This window comes from Sciurus vulgaris, assembly GCF_902686455.1.
Source record: "Sciurus vulgaris genome assembly, chromosome: 2".
Taxonomy (NCBI): Eukaryota; Metazoa; Chordata; class Mammalia; order Rodentia; family Sciuridae; genus Sciurus; species Sciurus vulgaris.
Genome location: NC_136462.1, coordinates 144,358,783 through 144,371,053, shown reverse-complemented (window position 1 = coordinate 144,371,053; position 12,271 = coordinate 144,358,783). Strand labels below are relative to the sequence as shown.

The following is a 12,271-nucleotide window of genomic DNA, read 5'->3' as shown; positions in this document are numbered from 1 at the left end:
CGTTATGGAGAAGTATTATTATTTAGTAGTTAAGAAAAGAACAGAATTAGAATCATCACTCTAAGACAATATATTTTTGTGTTGTCAATTAGAAAACAAAATGCTTCTGTATGGCAAAGTTCTGTAGATACATGGCATATTGAGACAGGGCATTTAATGTAACTCAACATTTATCACTTCACTATTTTTCCTAGTTCTTATAATTTTTGGTGACACTAACAAAAGCCAAGAATTTTATGGAGGTTTTATAACAATCTTATTTAAAAGTTAACTAATAAAAACTAACTATGAAAGATGATGTTTTAATATACTTGGTCACTGGGGCTCTCTTAACACCTGACAATGGGAATAGACTGCAACCCAGGATTATGCATTTGTAATTTTTTGAGTTTCCATCACTAGAGATAGAGACAACAGCATAGCCCCCAAAGATCAAATCTTGAAGACAAGTCCGAAAGAGGAACTAGTCTCAACTGCAAAAGATGAGAAGATGATCAGAAGCAAGAGGTAACTGCTTCTGCCAGTGATGACAAATTTCCCTCTAACAAAAATTATCAACTTTTCTTCTGCCCTATCTCAACTCCCTAACTCTAATCCTCTGAGATTAAAAAAAAATTTTTTTAAAGAAGAAAAAGGATGAACTGGGGTTGTGGCTCAGTGGTAGAGTGCTCGCCTTGCATGTGTGAGGCCCTGGGTTCGATTCTCAGCATCACGTAATAATAAAATAAAGGTACTGGATCCACCTACAACTAAAATAAAAATATAAAAAACAAAACAAAGAAAAAAAAGAAAAGGGAACAATAAATACTGTTTAGTAACAGACATTATGTAAAAGTAACATGAAATGACCAGTGCTGTTTGCTGGGTCAAATCACAAGAGGTTCTACCTTAGTATAGTTTTATGACTTGAAGCACACTTCTCTGTGTCTTAATCTGTTAAGTAAGGAGGCTGGGATAGGACTTTCTTAAAGGTCAGGTTCCAGTTTCTAAATCCAGTCTTACACTGATTTTTTTTATGTCTGCCTGTATTACATCATCAAGATCAGTGGAATACTCACTATAGTCTTCTAAAATTCCATATAATTGGGGATATTGATAGAAACAGGAATCTATTCAACTTACTGGTCTTCCAATTAAAAGTCTGTCTGAAAACAAGATATGCAGTTCAAAAATACAATTAAAAAACATTCTGAGATCATTCAAATTATATCATAAAAGTTTTCAAGGTCAAGGCTGTGAGCTTTATTCTCTTGGGTGATTATTACCAAGTAGCAGAAGAGGGAGATTAAAGAATCGATAATACTTGACTGATTTATATTGACCATTCCAAGAGGATCTTCCCAATGCCAACTAGAGTCCAAGAAAGCAGGGATAAGTAAAATAGGATAGGCTCTACTTTAAGCCTAGCTGTCAATACATGGAATAATTGACAGCATATTCCTCTCTGACCTTATTTTTCTTTAAATTATAAAACAAGGCAAAGTATGAAGTTAATATTTAAATATGTGATTTAGCTAGAAATGATTGCTAGATTCTGCATCTTTTCCTGATTGTTGACTCTCTCTTCTTCTGCAGTTGGGCAAGATAAAGAGAAAACACAATTTCACTGGCAGATTTTATGGAAAAATTCCTCTGAGCAATGACTTAGTATTTGCTAAAAGATCTTATTCACGAAAACCTATTTCTATCAGTCCACTCAAATGAGGGTTCAACAGACTTACTGGAAATAAAGGGGTGTATTTTTATAACAATATCCTTGAATTCTGTTTATTCCCTCCACTTCTAAGTGTGTGTGTGTGTATTTACACATATTTGTATATACAACACACACATATGTACAATGATTCCTTATAAGAATGCCCTGATTTCAAATTTTTATTTATTTATTCTTTTGTGTATGGAGGGTGTATGTTGGTAGGTGAATGGAGTACTGGGGAAATGGGAGGCAGAAAGTTTCTCACCATTAATTTGAAAACGTTAGGAATATTTATCTCTATGTGGGGTTATTACATAATATTTATTATTTACTTTATTTATTTATTTATGGTACTGGGGATTGAGCTCAGTGGCATTCAACCACTGAGTCACATCCTTAAGCCCTATTTTATATTTTACTTAGAGACAGGGTCTCACTGAGTTGCTTAGTGCCTTGTCATTGCTGAGGTTGGCTTTGAACTCAAGATCCTCCTACCTTAGCCTTCCAAGCTACTTGGATTACCAGTGTGTGCCAGTGCACCCAGCTATAATTTTTATTTTCTTGCTTTCATATTTGAAGATTCTTCTAATGAAAATGTAAGAATAAACTAGATAAAAAGTTAGACTAAATAATTTCTTAAGCACTAAAGAGGATATATTCCTAACTAGAAATAGATCTGGGCATTCATACTGAATTAGTTTTAAAAGTTCTTTTAATTTTCTGTGGGATAATTTTCTTCCCTCTAAACCCAAACTCCTACTCTTCACATAAAATCCTTTCACTGCATTTAAACCTGATTTACTCATTTAAGCACTGTGGCTAAGAGTGTAGGACCAGAAGTCAAAGAAATCTACGTTTAAACCTCTACTCCACATTACATAAGGTACCTCACACTCCTAGAGAAGGGAGTTAAGACCTGTCTTGCAAAGTTGTTGAAAGGATTAATTAAAGCAATATATGAATGGCTCTTAGCACACAGTAAAACCTCAGTAAGTGGAAGTACCTATTGCTGCTGTTTTTTATTACTATTACTTTTGTCACATACTAGGCTATTTCAGAGATTATCCCAAATTTATTTCCTTTATGACCCCATCATTTAGTTTTTGGGTGTATGGAGACAGTGACAAGAGCTTACTGATTACTAGATTGAGTTAGTCACACAAGGAATGCCCACTGTGATACTTACTTTGCTCTTCTTACTGCTGGACATTTTGTTCCTGATGTAGCTGAATGTACGACTGACTTTTGTTCCACCTTTTCCTTCAAAATCTTTCTTGGAGGGGCTTTGTGGCAGGAAGTTATAGTTCTCTTCAGTTATACTAAATAAAAACAAGAAGACTGATTTTTCAAAAAATCCCTTTTTTAAAAGACTACAGAAGTTAAATGGGAAGCAGGGTAAGAGTTGGACAGAGGCTGCTGAACACTTTTATACAACACCTAAGAACAGAGTATACTACAATGCCCATGTTGCCAAAACCTGAGTATGGTTTCTTAGAGCAGGCATTGATGTTTTAATCACAAATTTTGAATGACTGATGTTAAAAAAAAAAAATGCCTAGAAAGGCTAGCATGGTGGTGCGCACCTCTAATCCCAGTTATCTGGGAGGCTGACAGGATTCCAAGTTGGAGGCCAGCCTCTGCAACTTGGTGAGATCCTGTCTCAAAAGTAAAAAATCGAAAGGGGTAGGGATGCAACTCAGTGGTAAAGTGCCCCTGGGTTCAATCCCTAGTACCACTGGTGGGGGAGGGAGGAGACTGTCATTTATTATTTTATCTCAATCTTCTTAATCTAAAATAGCACTCAATCTGTAAACTTCTTTGTAACAAATAGGTGCTTGACAGGAAAAGCCAGTATATGTAATGGGATAACAGAGCACTTGTTAATAAGGGCTGTGAATCAAGGAATCTTATGACTGACTGTATATCCAAGTTAATCAGCAGAAGTCACACATCTTCTCTAGCCTTCTGGCACACTGGAAAATCAAGACTGTGGACTGGTCCAAAAAGCTATGCACAATTTTAGGAGGACATGTACTGAAAAACGGGCAGATTTCAAGCAGAACATAGAAAGATAGGAGTTTTCCAGATATCCAGATTTACTGATCTACTTGTTCTCCTATATAAAATTGAAGTCCATCCAAAATATGCATGTTTTGATCTTAGGAAACTAGATTAATGGACAATTTTCTTAAATACTGCACACTTAAATAATCCATTAAATGAAGAAATAATCCACTTATACTACTTTGTTTAGGTGTTTTAAAAATTATTTTACAAATTCCCTTCAGATCAACATTGATCTGAAGCGATACTGGCCTCTGTGAGAAGGCAGGCAGAAGGACCATGAGTCTCCTTCAACAGCTAAGTACTACTGATAAACACATTGTTTACAAAACAAAGCAGTCTGCTTTTAAGATAAAAGGCAAATGGCATGAAAACCAATGCTCTAGAAAGGAGAAAGATATGAAAGCAGTGCAAACAGAGGGTTCTGGATCACTGACTCACAACCATGGGCACTGTAGCATACTCTGTTCTCTGAAAAAGAGAAAAAACTTGAAACAACTGCAGAGCTATAATCAGAACCCTATTCATGCTCACATTAGAATATTTACTCTCATAAGCATGAAACAAGAAAAACAGAAACAATGAGTGAGAATACTGTTTGCCGCCTGTGAAGTAAAGAACTGATTCAGTTATGTGGACAGAGCTGTGTACCACTTACACATACACGGAAGAACACAGCCTGATTTTGCAGTGTTGGGAATTGAACCCAGGGGCCGTGTGCATGCTAGGCAAGTGCGCTGCCAGTGAGCTACAACCCCAGCCACAAGAACAAAGCTTTAAAGCTCCAAATGACTAAGAAAGTAGCAGTACTTCATGAGTTTATATAGGTTTATTAATTATGGAATAAAATTCTGTTAAATTCAAGAATTAAAAGTCCCCATACACAAAGTGTGTATAAATTCATAAAGTCAAATACAAGTGTACCTTTAACTGAATAAATTCACATAATAATCTTTATCCTGAGGGCAGTATAAAAGAATAAAAGTGGTTTGGTCAAAAAGAAACCCAATTACTTTGAATAACCATAATATGCTAATTAAAAAAAAAGATAGCCTTAATTACAAAACCACTTCTGATAACTATTCCAAATTTATTACTCAAGGAAGTAAGAACAGGATGAGCTAAAAAAAAGTTCACTTAATTAAATGCCATAGGATGGTTTGGATTTTCTTAATTTCATTCTAGGAAAATAAATGGATAGTACCTCTCAGTCAGATTAGCACTGGTGCTGTGGAAAGGTCGCGAACCTAGAAAACAAAAAAGGCAAAGGAAAAGTTAAAACAGAAGAATTTTACCCTAATGACAGATAAAATATTTCCAAAATTTCCCATAGCTAAAGCAGACTTAGAGTTGAAAGTCAGTGTATGGTGCTATCTCCTTCCAAAGTTTTAGAAGAAGGAAAAACTGAACTTGAAACCTTCAAATTAGAGCTGGAAAAAAGCAGCAATATGGATTTCCCATGAAGAAAATAAATTTAATCCAAGATTCAACTAACTGGGAGAAAAAAACCTAACATCAACATTTTTCCAATGCTAAAACTCATTTATTTCTGTTCTTATAAATGTGTAATTTCCACATGCCATCTCTCTGAGATGATGTCACATGAGAGTTTATAAAATAAGAAATCAAATTTTTTTTACTGTTAATCCTGTTTTCACATATTTCTGTATTAAAATCTAATATTATCTGACATTTTCCTAAGAATTCCTAGAAACAGATTAGTGAACAGAAGTATCTGAGCTTGCTTTTTATAGTCTTGGCCCTGCCCCTAACTTTGGGCAAGACCTTTTGATTTCAGTTCCTCATTTGTGAAACACTGGGGATAAAACTGATGGTAAGGTCCTTTCCAGGTCGATAGTGATAAAGTGAATGGGGCAGATGCAGTCTTCCTTGTTAATGGAAGTAAGCCATTAACAATCCAAGGCTAAATTAGATAGCAGGGTAATGAAGTTTGAGTATGGAGTCAACTTGAGAGCAAGGCCCCAATCACAAAATGGTAAATGGTTTTCAATTTTTAGTGAGAATAGGTATTAGAAATACTTTCCATGTACATTGCAGGTAGATACAGCTTGCTCGGTAAAAGTATTTATTATCATATGGACAACGCATATCCTTTCTCTTTGAGGTTAGTTTCAAAGATCTCTGGATAACTTTGAGTAAAACTTTAGTGTGACAGAGATTTGAAGATGTTCCACACCTAGATTCCCAATTATTTTAAACTACCCATCTGTTCTAGGATCTGAAGAGAAATCCAAAATTATAGTTATTACTATATGAAATTTAAACAGTGAATAGGTGAGAATAATGCATTATAAACTTTAAAAATAATACTAAGTACTCAAGAGAATGTCTTCTATGCTTTTTATCTTTCCCTATTTGGGGATCTTCTACTTCACTTACAAGGCCTGGTAACAACGGCCAGATAAGAGGAAAAGATCAGTGGGGCAAGAATAAGGATATCTGAGCTCAATATCCCAGTTCTGCACCATCTAAGTATGAAATTATCAACATTTTAACCTCATTGTGTCTTAGCATAAAAAAAAAAAAATCAAGATGGTGGTTTTGATCAGTGGTTTTAAAATGATTCCCACTCAAAGAGGCCTACGATGGCAGAAGTAGCATTAAATTCCCTCAGGCTGCCAGTAGTCTGTTATACTTTTAAGTAAGTAAGATGCCACCCTTATGATAAAAATAAATAATGCAGAAAAATACTCAATACAAAGCTGGGCAAGGAATAAGCTACTAGTAGATTTCTATGGCATAAATTAAAAACTAGAAAAACATGATTAGGTACTGGGAGAAATCTGACTCCTATAGGTATTCCTGCCTTACTCATTGTTAAAAAAAATTTAGTTTAGTACTATGACCTCTTAGACATATTCTACAAACTGACAATTTCACCAATGCCAGTGAAATTCGTAAGTTTTCATCAAGTGTTCAGAATACCTAAGAGTACGAAACAATTCAGGTTATTTCCATGACAAAATCAGAGACAGAAGAATTTGTCATTAAAGTTAGCCCAAACAGGACTCCCATAGCACAAGAAATAAAAGCAAGAATCAACAACTGGGATAGATTCAAACTAAAAAGCTTTCTCTCAGCAAAGGAAACTATCAGCAATGTGAAGAGAGAACCTACAGAATGGGAGAAAATCTTTGCCACTCATACTTCAGATAGAGCACCAATTTCCAGAATATATAAAGAACTCAAAAACTCTACACCAAGAATACAAATAATCCAATCAACAAATGGGCTAAGGAAATGAACAGACACTTCACAGAAGATCTACAAGCGATCAACAGATATATGAAAAAATGTTCAACATCTCTAGTAATAAGAGAAATGCAAATAAAAACTACCCTAAGATTCCATCTCACCCCAATTAGAATGGCGATTATCAAGAACACAAATAACAATAGGTGTTGGCAAGAATGTGGGGAAAAAGGTACACTCATACGCTGCTGGCGGGGTTGCAAATTAGCGCAACCACTCTGGAAAGCAGTGTGGAGATTCCTCAGAAAGCTTGGAATGGAACTACCATTTGACCCAGCTATCCCACTCCTTGGCCTATACCCAAAGGACTTAAAATCAGCATAGTAAAGAGATACAGCCACATCACTGTTCATAGCTGCTCAATTCACAATAGCCGGACGACTGTGGAACCAACCTAGATGTCCTGCAATTGAGAAACTGCGATATATATATATATATGGAATATTACTCAGCCATGAAGAATAATAAAATCATGGCATTTGCAGGCAAATAGATGAAATTAGAGAATTTCATGCTAAGTGAGATAAGCCAATCTCAAAACACCAAAGGATGAATGATCTCGCTGATAAGCAGACGATGATACATAATGGGGGATGGGAGGGAGGCAAGAATGGGGGAAGGAGGGACTCTATAGAGGAAAAAAAGGGGTGGTAGGGGTGGGGGGGAGGAAAAAATAACAGAGTGAAGAATCAAACACCACTACCCTATGTAAATGTATGATTACACAATTGGTATGCCTTTACTTCATGTACAAACAACATGTATCCTATTTGTTTACAATAAAAATTTTTTTTTAAAAAGTTAGCCCAAAAGATACCATTGCAGGCAAATAACATTTCAACCAGATTCTTTTAAAGGTGCAAAATAACCTGCAGACCTACCATAGTACATACACCCTGGGACTTTAGGCTGCAACTACTAGACAGTCATGACCAATAATTTTCAATGTGTTCCATGGGACACTTGTCTCATGAAATGTTATAGATAGTCCTATACATTTATGATTTCCTAATTAATAGAAGTGGGGAACATAGCATTTCAAATACTGCCTTGGAATTTTACAAAATGCATACATATTTATCATTTTAAACCTGCTTAACCCAGAGATTCCTTAATTTATCAGCTATGAACCAACTCTTTTTCTTAACCCACCTCCCCACCCTTCCATAATTCTCATTGGTGTTTTTGAGTTGAAGGAACACATTTTGAGAAGCACTAGACATTTGATTCATAGGTTTGTTCATCAATTTCTATACTTTAAGGATTGCATCGTGTTGGATTAAGTGAGTGACCAGTGGATTATAATTCTGTACTGGTGGCAGAAAAAAAAAAAAATACTACTGGGACATTAGTTTGTTCGTCATGATGAGCTGGCGATTTCCTGGAGTATTACCAATACATTGAGAAGAAACAGCTTTAGAGAATTTCAGAAACTCAGAGGTGAACTCATTTCTACTCAAAGTTGAAGTAGATATTTGCAACTTTCCTGCTATTACAGCTCGTGTAACTAATGTAAATATCTTTTTGTGTGTTTATTTCTCAAATATCTTTTAATAGTGAAAAAATACACTGAACACTAATATGGCCTCCATTTAAAACTAAACTAAACTGTTTGTTACTGTGCCCAAGATATTATTATTTTAAAATAATGCAAAATGTCATCTAGAGCAATACTAATATATTGCTGCAATTATGTGTCAGCAAGAGGAAAAGGATTAGGATTCTCAAACATATGGCCGTAAATGTTTGAGTCATAATGAAAGTCATAGAAAATGAAAAAAAATTCATTATTTAACTTTGTAATGGAAATGATTTTCTCACTAAAAACAGCAATGCTATAATATTGTAGAAATTTTGTACAATGAAAGACAATGATTTCATGAAGAGGGACCCATTTCCTTTCCAAGTTTACTATAACTAATTATCTTAAAATGTTTGTTAATTAGGTATTATTAAGACTATGTTTATCTGGGGGCTGGGCTTGTGGCTCAGTGGTAGAGCACTTACTTGCCTAGCACTTGTAAGGCACTGGGTTCGATTCTCAGCACCACATATAAATAAATGAATAAAGGTCTATCAACATCTAAAAATTAAAAAAAAAGACAATATTCATATGAAAATTCTAGTTTGCCAAAAGGACTGAAACAGATAAAAAGAAGTTCCAAAGAAGACAAAATAAATATAACTCCCAAAATTAATCTCAAAGTTAAATTATTTTTTAAAGAGATGTTCTGAAAAGGTGAGAAGAAAAAAAAAGTACAGCATTAGTTTTTAAATGTTACAGATGGCCAACTAGATATTTGTCATGAGAAAGAAAAATGAAACAAGGAAAATGAAAGTGACATTATCAAATGGAGAGTTTTGGGAAATTAGTACTCAGTACTATGAAGGGTTACAAAGTAGAATGGGAGCACATCCTTATGCCTCTGCTGATATGTTCTGGAAGGATATACTGTGCTTTAGGCTCAGGAGGCCATTGGATTGATCAGAGTCAGTATGGTACAGAAGATAAAAATGATTTTATCCCTATAAACTTTCAAAGACATGCATGAAGTCAAATGATTTATAAAAGATGGCATGCAAGGGATAAAAGTTCTCAAACAACTTTTTAGTAGCAAGCCTACAGCATTTTCAGAGCTGGTCAGACCTTGGAGAACAGCCACTGGACACCAAAGTTGCTTACTTACTATGCAACTCCTCCTCCTCATCACTGGAATAAGAGCCAAGAGAAAAAAGTGTTTTAGATTTAAGGAGGAGTGGAGAGATGCTGATGGAGAAGGAGATCCGCCTTGCTGGCTGCATCTGCTGCTGAGCTGAGAAGTGGGTTAACAGAAAGACATTAGAGCATGCACTGATTATGCTAAGATACAGCAAAAGGCACCTCCAACCCATGGGGAAACAGAATAATGTCAATGACCTATGGGGTTCCAAGAAAGGCTGTAATTGATGTACATTTTTATTTCTGGATATGCAGAATTCTAGTGAAGTTTTTTTTTTTGTGGTGCTGGGGATTGATCTAATGAAGTTTAAAAAAAAATTCACCCAACACATATGCACTTGTTACATTACAAAAACATGAAGTAAACTATTTTTAATGGTCACTATTCATAGCTGGAGTTTTCTTCCTTAAAAGTTAGACAGAAAATTTCTAATAGTGCCCAAAAAGTCACTGGGCATCTATATGGGCCAACATTTCATGGTGACAACATTTGTGACACAGTTCCTCATCTATGTTTAGTTTTCTTCTCCCCGACCCTAAATCTCCTCATTTATCTCTACCTCTTAGTGACAGACAATGTGCATACAATATTCCAGTGATTCACATCTTTCTAATCTTTAAGACAGATCTCTCCTTTCAGGGATAGACTCACTTACCTCATTGCTCACCTGCAGATGAAATATTCCCCAGGCAGCTGAAACTCAACATGTATGGAAGAAGTTAACTAATCTTTTCCCATTGATCTGCTCTTCTTCCTCTTACATTCCTGCATTTGTGAGTGGTACCTAACATCTAACAAGTTACTCAAAATAGAAAACTGGGCACCATCTTTGAATTCTTATAGCACTCCTCCCTCAGAACTCTTTTGACTTTGTCTTCTGTGACCTCAACCTCTCCTCTACTGTTCCTACTCTAAACCTGGCTCAGGTCACCATCATACTGTCAGATGAATCATGCAAACCTTTTACTAATCCACTAGGATCTATTCAGACACTTCCATAACATCAAATTCTTTCAGCTGCTCTACTGGCTGTTTTCTACTACATTCATTGTTTCTCTTATCTATAGGTTGCAAATGTGGTCAGGAAAGAAACCGTATCTGTAAGTTCACCCCTCTCCTACCACTGTCTCATTTGGTGCACAGCAAAGAATAGGTACTCGAGTATGTAGTGGATAAACAAAGTAATAAATAAATTTTCCTTATCAGGCTTTGGGAATCTTAATGTCCTAAATGAATTCACAAGAAAATGCCCTGTACCTACTGGTATGCAAGCCACTCCATACCCCAGATAAACGCTGAATGATGTCGGAGTATTTGCTATGCACAGTCACTGAAGGTAACAGAGACCAAAGAAATGTTGGCACAAATATATGTACAGTGGTTTTTTAGGCGGTCATAGTCTTATGGAAAAGTAAGATCACTGTAATGCATATCCTAAAATATTTCAAAATATGAAGCAAATTTTGGAAATAAAAATGAGCTGCCATATTATTTATAATCTAGGAGTATTCCCTTTTTATGTTAAGAAATCAAGAAGTAGTAAAAATCTGCATGAATATTTGAAGAATATCCCTAACATATATGGAAACTTCAACATATATGGAAAGATGTTATGGTAACACAGTGATGCAACTTACAATATACTCCAAGTAGACACAAAATACACACATATATATCTATTGTATACTAAGTACATATATGTGTATGTCTATGCACACACACACAGTCTTACAATATAACCAACAGATCAATAAAAAGTCTATTTGCTAGATGAAATTTGTTCTTTCAGAAATATTTATCAATGCTGCCTTCTACCAATAGAAGTATATTAAGAAAATATATGTATTTCAGTAAATTTCCATCCTACAGTCTACAGTTAGAAAGAGAACAAGTATAGAAAACAGAGATGAAATAATCTCATTAACACTGATGCCTAATTTTCTAGAGGCTCACTCTAATCTTTGGTCATATGGGTTGTTTATCATTTTAGGCCTAGTAGAAATTATGCATTAGTGCCAGTGTTTGGTTCTCAAGATGGACTTTGCTTTCACACTGTAGAGCCTATATAATTATAAGCTAGTACTCCCACCAAAACATGCATGAGAAACTGGGCAAACACACAATGAGTGAAAGTGTAAGAATGATCCCAAGGTTAAGCCATTTGTGAACACCCTTCTTGATGATAACCAACCATGAAAAATGAAGGGGAAAAATGAAATCTCATTAATAAGCATATTAGGTTAAAACATCTAATGGGCATAATTCTCCTTTAACATTATCACTATTAATACATTTAAATAGGTCTGGGATACAATCAAATTTCTCTACTATCTGTATAGGGTAGCAGCAATGAAAAGTTTAAAAATAAAGTTTTGGAAAGGAATCATCTATAATAAATAGATCATTTTGCATATACAAATATGAAGTTTATTCTTAAATTCTATCAAATATTCATTTAAGTTTATCTGCTGGGAGACAAAAGCCCCAGGCATTCTCTCTCTGATGCAAGGAGGAGAAA

General features: G+C 35.1%; 1 protein-coding gene across 15 annotated transcripts in view; it reads right to left on the bottom strand.

Annotated features, from left to right (window-relative positions):
* The window catches only part of AKAP13 (A-kinase anchoring protein 13), a gene marked incomplete at its 5' end in the record, with an annotated part of 340,854 nt that overhangs the window by 47,900 nt on the left and 280,683 nt on the right, over positions 1 to 12,271 (bottom strand). For 11 of the 15 annotated variants that reach the window (XM_079127358.1, XM_079127357.1, XM_079127350.1 and 8 more), the window contains 3 exons: positions 2,883 to 3,015; positions 4,965 to 5,007; positions 9,721 to 9,846. In XM_079127358.1, coding sequence (XP_078983484.1) covers positions 2,883 to 3,015; positions 4,965 to 5,007; positions 9,721 to 9,846 — 302 coding nt within the window. The remainder of the gene's footprint in view (positions 1 to 2,882; positions 3,016 to 4,964; positions 5,008 to 9,720; positions 9,847 to 12,271) is intronic. The other 4 variants (XM_079127362.1, XM_079127363.1, XM_079127364.1 and 1 more) reach the window with 1 other exon arrangement.